Source organism: Pecten maximus, chromosome 18 (genome assembly GCF_902652985.1).
Source record: "Pecten maximus chromosome 18, xPecMax1.1, whole genome shotgun sequence".
NCBI lineage: Eukaryota > Metazoa > Mollusca > Bivalvia > Pectinida > Pectinidae > Pecten > Pecten maximus.
In genome coordinates this window covers 30,353,402-30,377,434 of record NC_047032.1, presented here as the reverse complement: position 1 = coordinate 30,377,434, position 24,033 = coordinate 30,353,402, and the positions used below count along the sequence as shown (strand labels likewise).

The 24,033-nt window shown below is 38.2% G+C and overlaps 2 protein-coding genes across 2 annotated transcripts in view; one reads left to right on the top strand and one right to left on the bottom strand.

Annotated features, from left to right (window-relative positions):
* Positions 1-2,715: 2,715 nt before the first annotated feature.
* Positions 2,716-8,851, top strand: LOC117316744. Its single transcript, XM_033871505.1, has 8 exons — positions 2,716-2,987; positions 4,952-5,122; positions 5,598-5,772; positions 6,104-6,389; positions 7,068-7,175; positions 7,512-7,760; positions 8,121-8,246; positions 8,571-8,851. Exons 1-8 carry the CDS (start codon positions 2,819-2,821, stop codon positions 8,784-8,786), a joined length of 1,500 nt encoding a protein of 499 aa, XP_033727396.1. The 5' UTR covers positions 2,716-2,818; the 3' UTR covers positions 8,787-8,851.
* A 413-nt stretch (positions 8,852-9,264) lies between these two features.
* The window catches only part of LOC117316743, a 36,587-nt gene continuing 21,818 nt past the window's right edge, over positions 9,265-24,033 (bottom strand). The window contains exon 2 of the mRNA XM_033871504.1: positions 9,265-11,546. Coding sequence (XP_033727395.1) covers positions 10,430-11,482 — 1,053 coding nt within the window. The 5' untranslated portion in view covers positions 11,483-11,546 and the 3' untranslated portion in view covers positions 9,265-10,429. The remainder of the gene's footprint in view (positions 11,547-24,033) is intronic.

Here is a 24,033-nt window from a genome sequence, read left to right as displayed (position 1 = left end):
TAAAAGACGTTTTTAGAGGAAGTTAATTCCTGACATATGGAATTGTAGACACAGCCCATAATTGTGGTATTATAAGATGACGCTTTTTATCTCATCGAATACAAGTCAAACCAGAAAAAGAAAAACGCACAGATTATTTTGCTTGTTGGAATTATGTAGAAGCTGTCGCCGACGGGAGTACTGAGATAAGAGTTCGGGGGATTAGATGATATTCTTGTCTCTACCTGGACTCTGTCACCAAAAATCTGTCATCATCACATCACGCTATCTCATTGTAACAGACATTTCTGTTAACAGGAGATCAAGATACCGACTTAAAATCGTCAGAATGTTGGGTAAGAAACCATTATTACATAAATCATTATCGAACACTGGTACCGGCAATATAAAGACGTTCTGACGGACTCCGAGACTTAATCTGATTTAGAAGTAAAACATAATCACACTAACGGCAGCATGTCCCCTTTGTATATTAACAAGTACATGAGGGATTATAGATTAATAGGTGTGAATAGTGTCGTAATAGTGTGAAACGTATTTAAATAAAAGTATCGGACGGACAGGACTGTTAGCTTAATTAGGATCTATAATAACCACTTGAACCGTTCATATTTTTAAAAGTAATGCTAAGTATTGAGATAAATTTATTTTTGATGAGCATGACTATTTTCTAAAAGTTGGAAATATCTCCAGCATTTCTATTATTCATCAAATTAACAATTTTATTCCACATTATGCTACATTAACGGATTAGAAAGTTCAATGATTTAAACCTTTCACGATCAATACAGTCACAATAGAACAACCCGTCGATCTGTGTAATTAAAACATTAACTGCACTTAATTCTTATAACTGAACTGTTTTATATAATCTCCGTGACGTATGCTGGGGAAGGACTTTTTTACTTATTTATTTGAAATCATAACAATATACTTACATTCCTGGGGTGTGTTCGTTATAGGACATCTGACGTGTAGGAATACATTGTTTATAGCCAGTGCACACAGACGCAGTTAGTGTGAATGCGCAAGTAATATTTTCACTAACATGCGTCATTTAAAATATCTGTAACGAAGTACAGTTTACACACCAGTAAACGATAAAAAGGCCGGAACTATTCCTTAAATAAAATAAGTTCTTTACAGAAAAGTTGCTAGTCTTCATAGTGCACCATATGATGTTTTCGTTAGTATTTAAACTGATAAGTAGTCCCGGAAATTCCTATACATGTTGTACGTCAATGTTATCGCCACTAATGGAAGAGTATACCGCCACATATATACAAATGTAGATGTCACGTCAGTACACAATAAACATATACGTAATAATTGCGAAACAAGCTATATCTACTGGTATTAACTTGGTCAGATAGGTGACCTTATACCTTTTCATGTCCGATCGAGGAATCGGACCCCGACCACCTAGGTGAAAGGCAAGTGTGTTACCACTATGCCACCCGACCCTCCCAGAGCTGATATCGTGATAGGTAGGCGTGACGATTCTCAAATTTCTAAGAATTATAGCATCACCACTCTACCTATGTCCGATTTGATCCAATATCTAGAAAGTCATTATATTTTCACGATTTCTTTGACAAATGGCGACTACCGATGGGGGAAACTAACGACACATTTTTTGAGAGATGTAAATTTGTGAAGTACATGTGGGGGATTCACTGTCGACACCAGGATCTCATTGAGAAATCTTCCTTGTGTGATAAACAGCCAGGGTCATTTAAGGACGTGCCAGGAAAGCCGGAGTGGCGGATAAAAACCACCGACCTACGGCCAGTACCAAGCAACTGCCCCACGTAGGTGTCGAACTCGCAACCCAGAGGTGGAGGGCTAGTGATAAAGTGTCGAGACACCTTAATCACTCGGCCACCGCAGCCCAATTTAACAAATCAACAACCATATAAAAAAATACAAATATAAATAAGAGTTTCTGTTATAAATTTGAAATGATAATTTTTATGAATAATTTTTTAGATAAATACTTTTATCGTTTGAAATATGACCAACATTCTATGTGAGGTTTTCATACAATGATGTACTTTCGTACGCCGTACAAGGTAAGTCCAATCAAACTCTCGTAATGTTTCATAAATGTTGACATACAAAATATGTAGTGGTACAGACTCGTACCTGTTAGTAATCTCGATAAACAACTGATAAACTACAGACATCAAATCGTATTCATCCTCTAAAATGAACCCTTAAACGTTGTGTAATGTTGTTACGGTTAAATTAACAGCAAATACAAACTATATAGGTTTCCTTTGGCTGTCTATACAATTTGGAATCTTTCCGAGTAAATATCAAAGTTAGATGAATTGTACCGAGTTTGTGAGAATGTGTGTGACACTGGTTCTATAACCTAACAATACTGGGTACAGGGTGTACCATTAGAGATAGCTGTCCGGGGTATCATCAGGTCTCCCTCCTTATAGATAATCTACCCGGTTTCTTTATCCACGTCTGGTATGTACAATGTATGGTTAGTCGTAACGTATCAAAAGTCTAGAAGTCCAGGGTAAAATACTACATGATTCGGGCATTTTGATGATCTGATTTTTCTAAAATCTTTGATTATTGAACGTCATATATGTATCATGTATAATGATATGTCTACAAACATTTATTCTGTCTGTTAAATCAGATATGCAGATCAGGTTAGGCGGATGCAAGCATCAAGGTTAACAATCATCCGATTGTTAATATCAATTTTGACCCTGACCGATCAAACGTCACTTCCGGATATAATAGTTGGATAACAGACCCGTTGCAGTGAATTTTGTTTTTGAAGCAAGCGTTTGCAATGGAAAGTTATAAGACGCTTTTCGTTTTCGCTATCTTCATGACATGTGTGGTGTCCTCGTTACAGAGGGTGACAGTCGACATATTGACACCGACGAAAACTGGACCGGAAGTTGGGCTGATAATTGTTCCGGGGGCTTACATACCAGGAAGGGCCTACAGACCAGTTGGTAAGATTTGGTTTCTCTCAAGTATGTTTAACTTGATCCCAACATAAACATCCATCCAACAGTAATACCACAACAGAAATACCACAGACCTAATTTTAGATATATTGAATGGAGACCTTGCATAACGGTCTTCAAAAGTTTTAACAATATCATTGGTCAAAAAGTATCAGCTGACCTTTTAAAATTCACGTGGGAATTTTGAAATGCTAAAAACATAACATTAATGTGAAATTTACAAAGGCCTATGTTGATGGTGGAGGACTAAATGAAAATATTTCTATTGAAATCCGCGAGATGTTTTTAACAAGTCAAGGTTTACAAAAGGATTGAATAGGGACGATAAAATGTTCCAGGTTGCAAGGACACCACAGTTCATCCGGCGTCAAATGGCAAGACAGGGGACATGTAGTAATAAATATGCAATATAAATACTGTCTATCATAAATTATACTAGCGCTCGTCTGTTTGGTGGTACATGAGGTAAGTCTCCATGTTCCGATCTGCCCCTTTCATTCGCTGTTAGACAGTTCTTATTTAATATTTTAGAAATATTACAATGTATGAATCTCCAAAGAATCAAAATAAACAGATTTCAAGCCAGATATATCTGTCTAACTCCAATCCACTCCGGACGAAACATCAGTCCTGAATGTTCGTTTAACCTCCAAACTACGGAGTATAGACGTGTTAAGAGTCGAGACAATGACAAACATCCAGTTTTTATCCGATAGTTTATAACCAATATGGAAGTACAGAAGTACTCTCACGAGAACATTTTGTCTGTACACAAAAACTTTCTAGATCAGTTGCTCATCTGTTACCAGGAAGTCAGAAACCCTGACAGAACTTATTACTTTGAAAAAATCATCAGAAAGACAATTTAATCGTTGTATTCACATTCGTATTCTTAATACCAACAGAGTCTAATTGAATAATATCGTTTGTATTCCACCAAACATTTTTGCAATATGACACATAAAACTTACTGTCGAATACATCCAAAAAACAGATGTACATCAAACGAGGGGGGACATTCGGGAACCTATATATTGTACACATATTTAAACCGATTTTCCATAATAATCACACTCAGACATGATTTTTGCACAAAATCATAAAATGAATTGTTGATGCTTGCCTTTATTTTCCTTGAGGATCTGTAGTCCTTGTTACTTGGAATCTTTGACATATATTCCCGGCTAACGAAACAAAAAGATCTTAAGTCTGACTGTTTTATGTCATTGCCAACCTCTGGTATTTAGACGGAACTTCAACAACAGAGGATATCATTGCGTCTGTTATAGGTATCAAGTAAGAAAACACGCAAGTAAAGAAATGAACCTCGCTATATATATCATGGACAGATTATGTAAGGTAAAGCTAGAGTACAATAAGTCGTTACGTGATATATGCCATAATGAGTATCGCGATTATTGGGTCACTTCGAGAACAAATTGACTAAAGTTAAAATCTGGCATGCATTCAAAAGTCAGTTATTTACAGATCTATTAATGGACAGTATCACTATAGTTTGGTTGGTTGAAAGTCAGTCATAAAAAAAATAAATGTCTGTTACCTGTGTCTATATGTAATTAAATTAATTATTCCATGTCAATGTAAGATTATATAAGATAGAGAAAATACGTGTTGATTATAAATAAAGAACAAAAGTTGGGAGAAGCTGTAACATACAAATGTATGGTGTTCCGTCAGTGCCAAACAATATCGCTTTTTCGCTCCTTCGACCTAAACGCGAAGAAGCGAAGAAGCGAAAACACGATGGCGAAGGAGCGAAGGAGCGATATTGGAAATTTGGCCCTAACGGAACACAATATGTTATAGTCGACATAGATCAAACGTGTCAAAACTGTGGACTATACCTAGACGTTATCGCTTAGCAACATATACTCCTACACGACAGTCTCCCATAATACGTCTCACGGAATGTGTGGTTTTCGTTTAAGGGGAGGCAATCCAAGCCGACAGTGATCTCAAGGTATGGGTGGCATTGTTGGATGGCTTTTTCGGAAACCTCGTAAATCCCTTACAGATAGGGGGCGCTGTAAACAAAGCCAAAGGGGAGCTACTGAAACGAGGAGCGAAACTTATTTTCCTGGCAGGACATAGTCTCGGCGGTGAGTAAGAACACAGATAGTTTGTTTTTTTCTGTCAAGCTGAAACATTCATCAGGACAGTCTCAGCGGTAAGTGTGAAACTAGCATAGTCTGTTCTGTTAATCTGAAACAGTCAAACTGGTATAAAAGTATCAATTTGTTGTAAAATTAACAGTATAGAAGGACAGGATTCGGTTATCTGCTTATAAATCGTTAAAACAGACTATGCTGTAGTAGAATATTGAATTATATTAAAACCATCGTGTTTTTTCTTTCTTTTATTATTATTTTTTAGTTAAGCATTATACTTGTGATTGCATGCATACATACAGAAGACAACTGTATTTTAAACAGTATTATATATCTTCATATTGACTCCATACCATTCAACGTTTTCTTTTACGAAACTACCGCAGTAGATTTGTTGTTGTTGCTGTCGTCGTCGTCGTCGTCGTTGTTGTTGTTGTTTTATCTTATTGGTTTCTGACACAAACAGGACAGATCACTGCGAACTACGTACTAAACCATCACAGAGGACTTTCTGGGGCCCTTTTGTTTGCATCATACCTGTCTAGAAACGATGACCCGACGTCATATCCTGTTCCGGTGCTGACTCTCTCTGGGGACCTTGATGGTTTGGTCAGATTGACAAGGATAGAAGAGTCGTACCAGTACGTGAGATATTGGTTTATGTGTCTGGGGATATTTTAAGTTCTAAAATGGTGCATTCTTATCCTTTTTATTCACTTTTTAAAAACATATCTAGATCCGCCGTTTACGACATATCATATCTTTAAATGATTCCTTCCTGCTTAAAAACTAAAATTATATTCGCTAAAATGTTGTCTTCCCAAAACAAAGCAAATAACGCCTTTATCTACGCAATTAGCTGGAAGTGTTTAATTTTACTTTATGGAGCCATACAGATAACTAAAAAGCAAACAAACAAACAAAACACACATCATGGTTAACCTGTATTTCTAAATATCTCTATGGTTATAGGACACTAGTCGCATATGTACAAAGGAACAAAAGCGCGATGTACACAACACCAGTTATAACAATGGAGGGAGTCAATCACGGCCAATTCGCTTCTGGTACCATGCCAAGCGAGGTTTTGGCCTACGACCTTGAACCGGAAGTGACGAATGCGACAGCCTATTCACTCATCGCAAAGTACACAAACGCCTTCATGGCAGCCAATATTCAGACAGCTGACAGTTCTGTGATCGCGGACGGACGGAAAACTCTCCTGGAAGGATACACAAAAACCGGATACATCATGGCGGTAAGATCATGTACATAATATACATAGGAAGACGAATGACAACGAGGCTCAACTGGTGTAAACGAATAAATAAACTACCATTTAAAAGTATCCGGGGAACAAATCCACTGCCGGTGTAAGGGAAATATCTATGTAATGTCCGCATGTTGAGGTAAACTTTGCTTATAACTGGTTTTAATTTGTTCTATTTTTTCTCAATTTTAAAATGGGATCCACAACGCTACCAAAAGGCACGAGCGCATATTATACGAGATTCTGTGTACTTGTACTAGTCATGTGTGGCTTCATAAATACACGCACATCCTTTTATAACTGGTCTGCACGAGATTTACATGTATCTCAGATATGAACTCTTGACTTAATAATGAATATGTAATCAATTAATATCAACATCTATTTCTAAATACATTAATAATATTGTAAATCAACAACGATAGAAACGTCCAGCGTGTGCAAATAAACTATGTGATTGTCATTTTCACCCAGTTTCCGAGTGTCCACGCATTGTGTAGAATTCGTTCGTTCACATTGTACACAACAATTTGAGGTTACACAGCTGTACAGTTCGGTTGTACACATTGTACACAACAATTTGAGGTTACACAGCTGTACAGTTCGGTCGTTGACTGTTATTTTAAAAGGTTTTTATACGAACATATGTTTTACTTCCTTTATCAGCCTCTGACGAACATGAAGAGTGTCTCCACGAACCCGCTACATGTGTCTCGGTGGACCAGTGAGGCCCAGTCTGTTCTGATTGGACTTCGGGACACCTCTAATGTCAGGGTTCGTATCCATGTATACCATGTCTGACTTCGGAACACATTTAAACTCAAAAAGATCAACCACTGATGTGTACGCCCATGCCTCAAAGTTCGAATATCAAAATGGCGATACATTACAATGCAATAACTTGATGTGGTTAACTTATCCTGATAAAAGCTCTAATATGAAAACATACCATTTTTAAATATGTGTTAAAATTTGTTTCAAAATAAATATGTAGGATTCATTCATTAGATAATTCATGATAATATTTGTGAAATTAAGATATACCATTAACAGTAATAATTTTTCTCTTTGTAAACAACAATAAAATATCGAGTATTGGTTAAAATACAGATAATAAACAAGGTGGTGTCCGAGAATCAGCTGCCCAGGTCGGTACCGGATATGACGTATAAGGATGGCCTTCTGACGATTACGACATACACACAAGTTTCGATGCAGTTGAACCCTCTAGATGTATCCACTTTCTACATGTCGCCGGCACAGCTCCAGGCGGAGATGAAGTCACGTGACGCCGTCAAGGTCTTCCTGCCAAATGAGACATACATGGAAAACAACGAGAGTTGTAATTCAATCAATCAGGTTCGTAGTGACCAGTTACCTCCCTTGATGTATTTGGGATTTGGTAACCGATATATAACGTATATTTGGACATTCCCTAGTGTGTATATAGAACTTCTTTTATTATTTTTTTTATAGAACTTTTTTTTTTTTTGGGGGGGGGGGGGGGGGGGGGTTAAAATTCGGTGAAAATGGCACCCCGGTGTTCAAGACTATATAATGAACACCGTGAACCTCCATCGTCGCAATACATTATAAATAAGATAGTATGTTTATAGTAGGTCAATTTACCGTAAGTTTGGGGAATGTTACAAAAGCGTAGTGGACACGTCGTCTGAGTCAATTCCACCGACAACAATATTTTGATTCGACTGTTTGTAGGCAGCCCTGCAGTACGCACTCGGCCAGTCGTCTGCCCTTGCTGTCAGTCGTTTCGGCAAAAAGGGGCGCCCTGTTATAGCTGAACAAGACGTTGTGACCCCCAGCGCTCAAACATGGTTGCTTCAGGTAAATATTACAACATGTGGTTCTTTTTTATTATGGACAGTCTATTGTAAGATGTAATGCTTTGTAAAATCTTCTATAAATATCATAACGATAAAAAAATATATAGACTCTCTTATGCTGAATTGTTTCTTTGGAATTAAGTATATTCTTAAAAAATGAAAATGAAAAATGAAACATTCTTTTATGCCTTGACGTCAAAGAAGATAAAAAAAACACATGGACAATGGGAGATAACTCAATTAAGCACTGACAAATGATTCTATGTCAAAGGGGAAGTAACTCCTCTGAACCCTGTAGTCACTGATAATATGTCGTAATCTATAGGAACTGCTGTACGATGATGACGTAGATGGCGTCCATGTCACGTCCGAATCCTTCCACGTGCCATACAAATCATCTCAGGCTAGCACGAGCGGTCTGTACTACTGTAAACTATTGGCTCCATATAGGGCGATGGAGTGGATCTATGTTGACGGCCTTAGGAAACTGGACGGATTTAAAAACCTGGAATCGGAATGGGAGCACGACCTCAAGATTTAAACCAATTGTATATGGATGTTTCTTTCAGAATTCGAATATGAATAAACTTTATAATTGATCATGAATTATTGAATCTTGTATTTTTTCTTCTGCTCTTCTGTTCTATATTTTGCCTGTATTAAAAATGTTCCGATAGTTTCTGGTATATTTCATCACAATCCATGCTCTTTAAAATGATTCCTGGTTGGACACGGAAGAGTCTGGTAACGTGTTAACGTCAAATTGACACTGAGTGTGTTATATATTATATACAGAGGTGTGTATCGGGTATTAATCCACGAATTCTACTGTAAATAGGACAACCATCACGGAACTTACCTTCTGGTCGGCAGATTGTGTCGTTAATACACGATGTTTCGATAAATTGATTGTTGAAATGGAATGATATTATTTGTTCGTTTACGTTAAAAAACAGTACAGGTAATACCTAGCAATATGTAGTGTAGAAAAAACAAACAAACAAAAACAAAACTCTAGATTCGGTGTATTGTGTTCTTTATTCAATAAATTAACTTTAATTTTAATTTAAAAAAACAAACATATATGAAATACATTTACATATGTGACAATTCAATCTTTACTGTTCGTATAATATTATAAATACCATAATACTATAAAACCTATCCTCACACTAACTCTAACCGAGGTTCCCTGTGAGAGTTATCGTTCCTGATACTCACGCGAAGTTGTAAATCAGGAACGACAACTCTGGAAGAGGTAGGTGACGACGATAACACTATCAATATTGAACATTATACTACACGGCTCTGTTATAACAAGATTTACATTCATTTTCCAAGTCGTTTTCCTACGTCTCATCCGTTATCTCCGATTAAACGTCATCAAAGACATCAACTGCTACGTCACCGAGTCTAACTACTACGTACAAACAATAACGGTGATCACGTGGTAACAATTGGATACACAGGGGCAAGACACGTTACAATGGTTAATAATAAATTACATTTTATACATTATTTATGTTTTATGAGGGTGCCGTGTCCCTGGGAAAAATTAACAAGTACTGAACATATACCTGGTAACGCCCCCCCCCCCCCCCCCCCCCCCCGATAATTAATACTGTTTGTAAATAAATACATGCATTTCGGTGAACATTGTGAATATATTAATGTAGCAATACACTTTGTCTATCTAAACGTTGTTTATAAGATTCATTGTATAAATCAAACAAAGGTTTGTGACTTTACTAAGCTAACTAACATGGAAATGTTTGTTTTGTAATACATGTACAAATACGGCAAGCATAAGACCGAAATACATTTATGAACCAGGATTATTATTCACATAAAAAACAAAACGGTAAATTAAATTATTTAGTCTATAAATTTTTTTTTTTAAATTAAACTAGAATAAGAAATTTGATATAACGTCAGAAACAGATAAGAAAATCCGTAAAAAAAAAAAAACTTCCCTAGTTATCTCCCTTTTTCGCCCTGTGTGACACTCTGGTAGGTTACCAGCTGTTCCCTACCGACTTTTACTACAGGCTTTTTTTTTACTTTAATTTAATCAGTACAACATCAGCCTGGTGCGCCAGGTGCCCTGGGTTCGATCTCTAGCGGCTGCGTTGGAACTGTTATATATAATAATGATCCATGTTACATCCGAAAACCTTGCCAATTTCAATCCTGGTCAATGGTCACAGCCGTAGCTTTAGGTGTAGCCCCTAAGTGACTTCCTCTCCGACCCTTTTCGTCATGGTTGTTGACGGCATCTGATGGTGCGGTGACGTCACCATCAGCAGTCAGAACTGGCGTTCTCGGACGAAGCATTGGCGTTGTGACCGAGTTTGCTTCTATTTCAAGTTTTGCTTCTTTTGCCTTTCGTTCTTCAGCTTCCGCAAGTATTTCGATAAAACTCAGCCGAGAGGGGGCTTGTCGACTCTTTATGTCGGAAATGACACTTGTTCTTCCCCCTCGTGGCTCAGTTGTTGAGAAATCACTTTCATTATCGGTACTAGAAATTCCAGTTTTACCAGATTTCGTCGCTTTTCTGGATTTTGAAGATTGCAATTTGCCAGAGGTGGTAGATAATGAACTAAGTTGAACTCCGCTATTCCGGGAACTGTTCAAATTTGCACGTGAATTTATTTTTCCACTTCGAGGGTCAGGCATGCCGCCTCTAGCGCTCACTGAACCGTCAATGAAGTCATTTCGAGAATTTAAAACACTATTTCGTGATTCTAACAAACTACTCCTCGAGTTCACTTTGTCGTTTCTCGAGTCCACCAATCCGTTCCGTGAGCTTGAACTCACCACTACATGACCTTTTGAACTTACGAAACTTGTTCCTGGGTGGAAATTTGCCCTGGGGGTTGGGGTTGAATCTCCAACAGACGGATATATTGGCTTTAGAGTTACTTTTCGGACGGGTTCCTTTTTGCTCTTGGGATTGGCGGACATGCCATATATGGTAAAAGGTTCGATGTCTGTAACTGTGTTCTTAGCGAATGATAAACGCGGAGAGGCTATAGTGGACATACTTAATTTTGTACGTAATAACTGGGTCTCTTTTCCGAGGTCTTTTAAAATGACCTTTTGTGCTTTCTCGTACATTAACATCTCGCGAGATAATCTATTATTAGCTCGGTTGTTGTTTCTAAGGACGCCATCGTTGTATTCCGACCGCTGGATTTGGTCTCCATAAACTATTTTCTTTTGACGCTTCGCCATCATAGGTACTTATGTAGAATGTCTATCTGATGACGTCACAGTCCTGGTAGATTACGTCATATCATTTCTGTAAATAAAGAGAAAAAATACATGTAAGATTTACAAGAAAATTTTAACTTTATTTGTAAGTATGGGTTGGGTAAATAGTCCCATACGTATAGATTCTTGTCAACATTTCAACGAGAATTTCAGTTTAGAGGTTTGATTTAAACATGTTTTTATCTGTAACAAAAGGATTAGGCACAAGTCATACAACTTATATAAAACCCTCCCCCGAGGTAACCAACTAATCCTGTAGGAAAACTACGCAATCAATGTATTATTTGATGGTGTAAAGGGGCAATGCCAAGTAAATATTGAGGACAGACGAGTTTGTATAACCCGAGGATTCCAAGGCTTCCACATAATAACGTGCAGTGTTATTAGAATCACATTCGTGAAGTGGGTCTATGTTTGTCAGGTCGACACAGAGCAAACATTTCTATGTCAAAATGATTTCGAGTGAAAAAAATGGTAGTATGCTATATAAATCGTGGTACATGTTACAGTTATTTAAATGTACATTTGTTGTGATACACTGTAATTTACTGGAATACATTATACAATAACTGAATACATTGTATATTTATTGTGATACAATGTACAGTTATTGAGATACATTATACAGTTATTGGGATACATTGTATAGTTATTGATACATTGTATAGTTATTGGGATACATTGTATAGTTATTGGGATACATTGTACAGTTATTGTGATACATTGTACAGTTATTGTGATACATTGTACAGTTATTGGGATACATTGTATAGTTATTGGGATACATTGTATAGTTATTGATACATTGTATAGTTATTGGGATACATTGTATAGTTATTGGGATACATTGTATAGTTATTGGGATACATTGTATAGTTATTGGTATACATTGTTCAGTTATTGGTATACATTGTTCAGTTATTGGGATACATTGTATAGTTATTGGGATACATTGTATAGTTATTGTATACATTGTTCAGTTATTGGGATACATTGTACAGTTATTGGGATACATTGTACAGTTATTGGGATACATTGTATAGTTATTGGGACACATTGTATAGTTATTGAGATACATTGTATAGTTATTGGGATACATTGTATAGTTATTGAGATACATTGTACAGTTATTGGGATACATTGTACAGTTATTGAGATACATTGTACAGTTATTGGGATACATTGTACAGTTATTGGGATACATTGTATAGTTATTGGGATACATTGTACAGTTATTGGGATACATTGTATAGTTATTGGGATACATTGTATCGTTATTGGGATACATTGTACAGTTATTGGGATACATTGTATAGTTATTGGGATACATTGTACAGTTACTAGTATTGGGATACATTGTGCAGTTATACAGCTATACCTTGTATAGTTATTGGGATACATTGTATAGTTATTGGGATACATTGTATAGTTATTGGGATACATTGTACAGTTATTGTGATACATTGTACAGTTATTGGGATACATTGTTATGTTATTTTGACTAGTGTGCTCCGAGTAATCAATGATTAGTCGTTTTACCTCTAATTATCACAAATCGATTATGATTTATTTTTGTGTTTTGTGATCGATCATTCATTGGACATTGTCAAGATCTACAGCCTTCTTCAAAAATTAATAAATGAACAATATCATTGGTTATTTGAAATAAAAATGCATTAAAATATTATTTGAAAACATATCTAGATGCCTTAAAGCATGTCCACAACATTTTCCCCTATTTTGGTTAATATTTTGTGCAGATATTTCCCTTTCTGCCCATGATCATGATTGATCAGTAATCGATCATCGATCGTTTAGGAAATGGTGATGATCAATGATGAAGTTTATAGTGATAATACAATTAATGTGATACACTGTAAACATTAGTTAGCTATAATAATTAAAAATAAAGGGAACAAATAACTAATTTTTGTCAGAGAATTTATCAGACTCTATCAAACAGGGAGACAATATTATCGTATAGTAAGTGATCGATGGTATACATATATTTCATTCCAAATTTTATTTGCATTGTTAAGTACCATCAAATTATCCTACAGATATATATCATGTACATTGTATATTTGTATTTGTACAGTATTTCAGTATATATGCGTATAAAAAGGACGTAAACAAGTTAACATTTCAAAAAGGATTGCAGAATTAAAAAAAATAAAAAACGAGTTATGAAAATCTCATAGGAAATGGAAAAAAAATGCTTCTATTTTATAACTTAGAAAAGTTACATTTTGACATGTTTAAAGTCAAAATGTTGAAGGCAAAAACAAACGAAGGCAGCCATTTTATTGCACCATTACAATTCATGATATAACACAACAGTCTGTGTTATGACGTCACAATCTACTTTTGATTGAATACACGGTGGAATTCACTGGATAACAGGCCGATTATGAGATAACTATGGATATACGTTCCTGGTAACAAAAGACACGCTAATGTTATACATAACCTTATTGTAGTTTATGACACATAAAAATAAACAAATTTATAAGAAAATCCTTTTGCAAATTTTGTATTATTAGTATCTACCTGTATATCTACCTGTACCGTGCTGGTGGAGAAATCTCGTGTAATTCCAGATAGTGAAGTAGCATCAGTTTAGGATCGGTATGTCTGACACCTGATGATACAACTCTCTCCATACCTATCAGGTAGGTATGATAGGCTAGTTCTCGGTAAACTCCCCATACCTATAAGGTAGGTATGATAGGCTAGTCCTCGGTATACTCTATATACGACTTATGTACATATATCTAGTTACGTACCGATACAGCAAGCTGTACAGAACATGGACCAGTATTGACTATAAAATCGTCCCGTCAAATTACTAATATTAATGACAATGTGTTAGAATCTACCTCCATGTATATTCTACATTAAGGTTTATATTAATGGCAGTTAACCTAATAGGGTAAAAATACAAATACGATCACGTACAAAATAAACCTCGAAGCAGCGGTTAGTATACTCTGCTTTTCTTTTTGTCATGTTTTCGAAACGTGAAAACAAATCAATCAGTTTGATTCTGATCATTTGATTGACATGGATATGACTGAATATGTCATGCAAGATGTACTTCAAGACCACAAAGCCAATCAACATTGTCGTTACAAACAACGACGGCATGTGATGATATGAGATGATGGATTCTTAAGCCAACAAATTGTATTTATCTTATTTATTATGAATTATATATTTATCTTTTAGTCAAACATGCTTCATTTGGTGTGCACACCGAATCTGTCTATAAAACCAATCTAGAAAAGTGTACACAGAAAATAAATCAAATAATCATAGAAATAACCAAACACAACAGCAGCAGATCTAGAGCGTCAGCATGCAGCACCACAGCGCCAACAGGCAAGGCCACAGCGCCAACATGCAAGGCCACAGCTCCAACAGACAAGGCCACAGCGCCAACAGGCAAGGCCACAGCTCCAACAGACAAGGCCACAGCGCCAACAGACAAGGCCACAGCGCCAACATGCAAGGCCACAGCGCTAACAGGCAGCAGCACAACACCAACAGGCAAGGCCACAGCGCCAACAGGCAGCACCACAACACCAACAGACAAGGCCACAGCGCCAACAGGCAAGGCCACAGCGCCAACAGGCAGCACCACAACACCAACAGACAAGGCCACAGCGCCAACAGGCAAGGCCACAGCTCCAACAGACAAGGCCACAGAGCCAACAGACAACTACACAGCGCCTAAAGGCAACGCCACAGCGCCAACAGCCAAGGCCACAACGCCAACAGGCAAGGCCACAGCGCCAACAGGCAACGCCACAGTGTCAACAGACAACACCATAGCATCAACAGGTAGCGCAACAGCACCAATAAGTAGAGCCAACATGTTACGCCACAACGCCAACAGGCATCCTCATCGCGCCAACAGGCATCCCCACTGCGCCAACAGGCATCTTCGCCGCGCCAACGGTTAGTGCCACAATGCCAACAGGCAGCCCCATCGCGCCAACAGGCATCCCCAACGCGCCAACGGTGAGTGCCACAACGCCAACAGGCATCCCCATCGCGCAAACAGGCATCCCCAACACGCCAACAGGCATCCCCAACGCGCCAACGGTTAGTGCCACAACGCCAACAGGCATCCCCATCGCGCCAACAGGCATCCCCAACACGCCAACAGGCATCCCTAACGCGCCAACGGTTAGTGCCACAACGCCAACAGGCATCCCCAACGCGCCAACGGTTAGTGCCACAACGCCAACAGGCATCCCCATCGCGCCAACAGGCATCCCAGTGCGCCAACAGTTAGTGCTACAACGCCAACAGGCATCCCCATCGCGCCAACAGGCATCCCAGCGCGCCAACGGTTAGTGCCACAGCCCATGACAGACAGCGTCAAGAAGGATTGGTTTGGTTTGGGATATTTTGTTTAACGTCCTATTAACAGCTAAGGTCATTTAAGGACGGCCTCCCGTGCGTGCGGCATGCATGCGTGTGGTGAGTGCGTATGTGTGTTTTGGGAGGCTGCGGTATGTTCGTGTTAAGTCTCCTTGTGATAGGCCGGAACTTTTGCCGATTTATAGTGCTACCTCACTGAAGCATACTGCCGAAGACACCCAGCAGCACACCCCACCCGGTCACATTATACTGACAACGGGCGAACCAGTCGTTCCACTCCAAATATGCTGAGCGCTAAACAGGAGTAGCAACTACCATTTTTAAAGACTCTGGTATGTCTCGGCCAGGGGACAGAACCCAAAGCCTTCCTCACAGGGGAGAACGCTCAACTTAAGGCCAAAAGTGAGGCATTGTCAAGGGAGACATTAGGAAGAAGAAAGTTGTTAAGAAAGAAGAGAAAAGATAAGATCCCAAGTTTAGTCGCCTCTTACGATCATGCAATGGGGGCAGCAGGTACGATTCTTACGCCCCACCTGCAGGGCAGGACAAGAAGGAAGCGAAGGGAAACTAAAACGAAAGAACGACGATATGGACCTGACACCAGCTCGCTGTATGTATGCATCTCTATGGACAACTGAGAGCCCGGGCGAGAGTATAAAAACCACAGGGATATTTTTGTAGGAGATTCATTTGGAGTATTGTCTCACTGGAGCTCTTGACTGTAGTTAACTGTTGGACCTAATTAACAGTTTATGGGGAAATAGAACTGCTTCAGATACCGTTAGACTAATCATGTCTATTGTATAGAAGCCTCAGGGGATGTAAACCCGAGATAGGGGGAGATTGATGCTTTTGAATTCTCCATATTTATCAAATATTTAACACCAAATAACCGCTGAGATACATATGTAGGTACAAGGTAGGCTACACACTGTTTCAGAGTATGCATTCACTGAGGAGTCAAACAGAACATCAGGAAAAGATACAATTTCAACTTGTCTTTTTAAAGAACAATAGAAAATATGTGGTCAATCCTGCAGCACACAACATTCTTCGTACACTGTGTATATGTTTTTACTTTGTGTCTTTCTCATCACAGGTAATCCAACACTTTTGTAGAAATTCAAAAAGTATTTTACAAAGCGGTATGGCGCATATTGGCCTGTTTCGACCTAATGGTGACCGTTTTCAAAATTAAAAAATTATTGGTAAAAAGTTAGTTTTTGAATACAAACTTTAAATCTATAACATATAAAATGTCTTATTTGCGAAAAATTTGTTCGTCCATTGCAATGGATATTTCATTAAATGGCCGTAAAGTTGCATCATCGGGCTATTTGCAACTTTCGAGGGGGGTTTTCCCGCATTCATATCATTTTTTGACACAGAGCGCATCGGAAGACCAATTTTACCATGTCTTATTTTATTATATGTACCAAAAGACAACTAAAATCCTATTCTTAAAAAGGGGTCCTCCGATGCGCTGGTATCGACAAATTGAAAAAACGTAGTTGATAAAATATCTAATTTTCGCGTTTAGCAGACTGACTATAATGTATAACATGATCATCACATTCCTATAAGTCAGCATAGTTCATATGGTAGAGCCATCGCTTAGCAACCCGAAGGTTCCGAGTTCGAATCACCAAGATGTATCTGATTCATATTTTATTATGTTTAAGAATAATACCATTTAATTTTTCTTGGTCATATTTGAAAGAATTTTTTTAACATTAAATGCATATCTAATATAAAATATTTAGTTTTAAGTTAGTTAATTTTCACTTGGACAAAAAAAAAATAGTGAAATCATAACCGATTTACTCCAAACCATTCAAAGTGAAATGTGAATGAACTGCAGCGTCGACCTCAGGCATACATGAATGAGTAGTGTTTAATTTAACATGTCAATTTAACTTTATTTCATATGGTATTGATTGACTATATACAAGTAATCCGTTCACAACACACAGCGCGCCAATGGACCATGACGATCTATTTTGGTACTGGGAATCACTGGGGTCACATGATATTGACCTGTATTTTTAGCCCAGACTATGTTGTCCGTGGCCAAGGTCAGGATAAGCGGAAAACGACCATACCTCTTTTAAGAAGTTACTCTAACTTATCTTCTGATGATGAAAATGTCCTATTAATGAGTATCTATTTTTATAATAGTCTTTATAAATGGTTGTTTAATGACGGACTATATTTTTATGCGTAGTTATTATTGGTAGATATGTAAGTGAACGCCCCGGTTCCAATTAAACCTTGCGCTGTCGATGTTGGAGGGCGATGTATGAAGTTGATCTTGTGATGAATTGAAAATGAACTGTCGTTGCCTTGGCGAATTAATTAATTTGCCAATAGGTCTATATAGCTAGGCCATCTACTTTGAAGTAATTAAAAGAAAAAAAATCCTTTGGAACATTTAGAGATGAATGTATTTTCTGGATATGTTATGTAGTTTGATCAACGCATCTTCCGTTGGAATTGTTTTGAGGTTAAATGCTACTTAAGTAACCCGTTATAAGAAAATGGCCGACTCCATATCCTTGGACCTCCCGACAACATCCTCAAATCTTTTGATCTCCGTCTGACTTTAATTTATCTGAGCGCTGAAGACAAACACTGTGCTATGTCAAAATATTGGAGATTCGCGCGTGATTATAAACACGTGATTTTAAAGACTACTTTCACGTGAAGTATAGCGCTCCGGGAATACAAGACGTTAATTACGTTCGTTACTTGTAAAAGCCGCGTGTTTAAGATTTCCCCAATAAATAAATCACCGACAAAGCCGACAAATAATTACAATGATATGTGTATTGTAAATACAAATCTCCTGCGGTTTCGACATAGATAAAACGACAGAGATCAGATTTGAAGACATTGTCTGACGATCCGAGAGGTCGTCAATGAGATGTGGGGGATACACGTAACCCATTACACCATTATCTTAGTGTGATAACTACACTCTCATAGTCATACACAAGGCATTAGTGGACCAGTAAACTAATAACATTGTCTGGGTCATAGGGGTCAGTACAGAGCTGGACTTGGACCAGTATACCAATAACGTTGTCTGGAGGTCACAGGGGTCAGTACAGAGCTGGACTTGGACCAGTATACCAATAACGTTGTCTGGAGGTCACAGGGGGGAGTACAGAACTGGACTTGGACCAGTATACCAATAACGTTGTCTGGAGGTCACAGGGGTCAGTACAGAGCTGGACTTGGACCAGTATACCAATAACGTTGTCTGGAGGTCACAGGAGTCAGCACAGAGCTGGACTTGGACCAGTATACCAATAACGTTGTCTGGAGGTCACAGGGGTCAGTACAGAGCTGGACTTGGACCAGTATACCAATAACGTTGTCTGGAGGTCACAGGAGTCAGTACAGAGCTGGACTTGGACCAGTATACCAATAACGTTATCTGGAGGTCACAGGGGTCAGTGCAGAGCTGGACTTGGACCAGTATACCAATAACGTTGTCTGGAGGTCACAGGGGTCAGTACAGAGCTGGACTTGGACCAGTATACCAATAACGTTGTCTGGAGGTCACAGGGGTCAGTACAGAGCTGGACTTGGACCAGTATACCAATAACGTTGTCTGGAGGTCACAGGGGTCAGTGCAGAGCTGGACTTGGACCAGTATACCAATAACGTTGTCTGGAGGTCACAGGGGTCAGTACAGAGCTGGACTTGGACCAGTATACCAATAACGTTGTCTGGAGGTCACAGGGGTCAGTACAGAGCTGCACTTGGACCAGTATACCAATAACGTTGTCTGGAGGTCACAGGGGTCAGTACAGAGCTGCACTTGGACCAGTATACCAATAACGTTGTCTGGAGGTCACAGGGGTCAGTACAGAGCTGCACTTGGACCAGTATACCAATAACGTTGTCTGGAGGTCACAGGGGTCAGTACAGAGCTGGACTTGGACCAGTATACCAATAACGTTGTCTGGAGGTCACAGGGGTCAGTACAGAGCTGGACTTGGACCAGTATACCAATAACGTTGTCTGGAGGTCACAGGGGTCAGTACAGAGCTGGACTTGGACCAGTATACCAATAACGTTGTCTGGAGGTCACAGGGGTCAGTACAGAACTGGACACTGTACATGTCCTCCTCGAGATTGCAATGGAGTAAGATATACGGAACCGCAACAGCTACTCTTTCATTTATTAACGAGAAGTAACTCCGAAAATAGGTAAGAAATAACGAAAAAAAAATTAAATGGTCTAAATTGGAATGGATGATTATAAATCTGCTCACTGTCCTAAACTCCCCTGAACACAACCCTCTTACAGAGGCGGTAGCGGGGCGATACTACAGAATCTCCATGGTGGCTTTTATTGTACAGTGGATCGGAGTATCCGCAGAAAAACGCGTCTTCGAGCGGGCCACCTCATTAATTTGCAAGATGCAACCCCGGTCATCTTGGCCGTGTGCGCTACCCGATGCGCCATCCAACCCCATTGCACCGTATATTCAATGTACACATCACTTCAAGTATTTATTCATTTTGTCAGTGTTTGTATACATGTACTTGTCATCAACCATGAAATCCTTAATGAAAAAATAACCAAACAAACAAACAAACAAAAACTTCGAATTTTAAACTCCACTTTAGTTTGCAGAAAATTCAAACGCCAATCCGAGCTAACATCTGCTGTAATGAGCTGTTCATCATCACTGCTGGTAGAAAGGTATACATAGAGTCCGTGATTATACATGTTTTATCGGTATCGGTCACAGCGAACTTTAATTAACGAAAGGAAAAGGGTCTCTCTAAAAATACTCCGAATTCTCAAAATAGCTCGTCTTTACCAACACGACACGATACACCTATATGTCCTGTATACCGAGGACTTGTCCTAATTTACAATCACTTGATTTGGCTTCTTGGTGACCTAATTTTGTTTCGTAATCTCGGTCAAAATAAAAAGGTGCGTATTTTATTTAACACTTTAATCTAAAAGCTATAAAGAATTTCGATAGATCATTAAGGAACTTGTAGCAACACGCGATATCACGTTTCGAGATTGACAGATAGAGGGTGCCTCGATCATACATATTTTATTTCTGGTGCGTTTGATGTGTCGAAGTACCATTAAAAGGAATAGGGAAACACACCGGATGTAGAACTCTCCTCATTTGGTCGTTAACGCGCGCGACGCACGCATATTGCCAGAATATCACATTCTTAATTATTTTGTCTGAACTGGGTGTTTATGAACGTACCGATGATGGTCGGGAAGTGCAGTGCTTACAAACTCGCCTGCAACGTAGGCGACCGGGGTTCGATTCCTCGATCGGATGTTAAAAGGTTTGGGGTCCGTAATATGTCCGACTACGCGGGTTTTCTTCGGATACTCTGTTTAGAAACCTTGCGCACTTCCATTCAGGGCGACAAGAAATTAATATGAGTGGTCCTTTTAATCAACACCCAGCACTAATGTCCATTACATTTGACTTGTCAAGTTTTAATGACACAAAAGTTAATTAAAATGCAAGTCAATGGTCGATTACAGAAAATAAACATAAAATAATTAGGAATTATTCATAAAATCACTAAAAGAAGTCTGTAGATTGGTGTTTTGCACTACAATGTTTTACGGCCACCCTGGCCTCGTGCTCTCATTAAGGAGGGCATGACGCTGTGTACATGTACTGTAGCTACAGTTGGTTCGATATCATATACTTATTTTTGTCTCATAATGGAGAGGATTTACGTCATAAACTGACAATTATGTCACGTGATCGAATAACAACCACTGTCTTCAGGAAGTCGGTAACAAAGGTTAAAGAACTGACGAAGTGCGCATGCTTCAATTTGTTTTTGTTGTAGGACCTTTGTTTTGGTTTAATTTGTTACAGTTCGAATCGTGCATTGAAGATCGATCGTTAAGATCGATTTCTGTTAGACTTTTAAATTCTTTATTGACAGAATATATTGCATTACCTTATCACACGTGAAAGCTTAGCCTTGGTGTTATCCCTAAACAAGCATTTTAATGACACGGTCATGAAAAAATGGTATATACAATGTATATATATATATATATATATATATCTACAGGGGTTTGGATGGGGAAATAAATCTATACACTGATACCAGGCTGGGTACCATATACAATTATATGTCTACTGGAGTCTTTATCAGACGCATAGCGTATAATTCATTAAACGTGTTGTGTAACTCATTAAAACGTGTCGTGTAACTCATTCAAACGTGTTGTGTAACTCATTAAACGTGTTGTGTAACTCATTAAACGTGTTGTGTAACTCATTAAAACGTGTTGTGTAACTCATTAAAACGTGTCGTGTAACTCATTAAACGTGTCGTGTAACTCATTAAACGTGTCGTGTAACTCATTAAAACGTGTTGTGTAACTCATTAAACGTGTTGTGTAACTCATTAAAACGTGTCGTGTAACTCATTAAAACGTGTCGTGTAACTCATTAAACGTGTTGTGTAACTCATTAAAACGTGTTGTGTAACTCATTAAACGTGTTGTGTAACTCAAACGTGTTGTGTAAATCATTAAACGTGTCGTGTAACTCATTAAACGTGTCGTGTAACTCATTAAACGTGTTGTGTAATTCATTAAAACGTGTCGTGTAACTCATTAAAACGTGTCATGTAACTCATTAAAACGTGTTGTGTAACTCATTAAAACGTGTTGTGTAACTCATTAAACGTGTCGTGTAACTCATTAAAACGTGTTGTGTAACTCATTAAAACGTGTTGTGTAACTCATTAAACGTGTTGTGTAACTCATTAAAACGTGTCTTGTAACTCATTAAACGTGTTGTGTAACTCATTAAACGTGTCGTGTAACTCATTAAACGTGTTGTGTAACTCATTAAACGTGTTGTGTAACTCATTAAAACGTGTTGTGTAACTCATTAAACGTGTTGTGTAACTCATTAAACGTGTTGTGTAACTCATTAAACGTGTTGTGTAACTCATTAAACGTGTTGTGTAACTCATTAAACGTGTTGTGTAACTCATTAAACGTGTTGTGTAACTCATTAAAACGTGTTGTGTAACTCATTAAACGTGTTGTGTAACTCATTAAAACGTGTTGTGTAACTCATTAAACGTGTTGTGTAACTCATTAAACGTGTCGTGTAACTCATTAAACGTGTCGTGTAACTCATTAAAACGTGTTGTGTAACTCATTAAACGTGTTGTGTAACTCATTAAACGTGTTGTGTAACTCATTAAAACGTGTGTGTAACTCATTAACGTGTTGTGTAACTCATTAAAACGTGTTGTGTAACTCATTAAACGTGTCGTGTAACTCATTAAACGTGTCGTGTAACTCATTAAACGTGTCGTGTAACTCATTAAACGTGTTGTGTAACTCATTAAACGTGTTGTGTAACTCATTAAACGTGTTGTGTAACTCATTAAACGTGTTGTGTAACTCATTAAACGTGTTGTGTAACTCATTAAACGTGTTGTGTAACTCATTAAACGTGTTGTGTAACTCATTAAACGTGTTGTGTAACTCATTAAAACGTGTTGTGTAACTCATTAAACGTGTTGTGTTACTCATTAAACGTGTTGTGTAACTCATTAAACGTGTTGTGTAACTCATTAAACGTGTTGTGTAACTCATTAAACGTGTTGTGTAACTCATTAAAACGTGTTGTGTAACTCATTAAACGTGTTGTGTAACTCATTAAACGTGTTGTGTAACTCATTAAACGTGTTGTGTAACTCATTAAAACGTGTCGTGTAACTCATTAAACGTGTTGTGTAACTCATTAAACGTGTCGTGTAACTCATTAAACGTGTTGTGTAACTCATTAAACGTGTCGTGTAACTCATTAAACGTGTCGTGTAACTCATTAAACGTGTCGTGTAACTCATTAAACGTGTTGTGTAACTCATTAAACGTGTTGTGTAACTCATTAAAACGTGTTGTGTAACTCATTAAAACGTGTTGTGTAACTCATTAAACGTGTTGTGTAACTCATTAAAACGTGTTGTGTAACTCATTAAACGTGTTGTGTAACTCATTAAAACGTGTTGTGTAACTCATTAAACGTGTTGTGTAACTCATTAAACGTGTTGTGTAACTCATTAAAACGTGTTGTGTAACT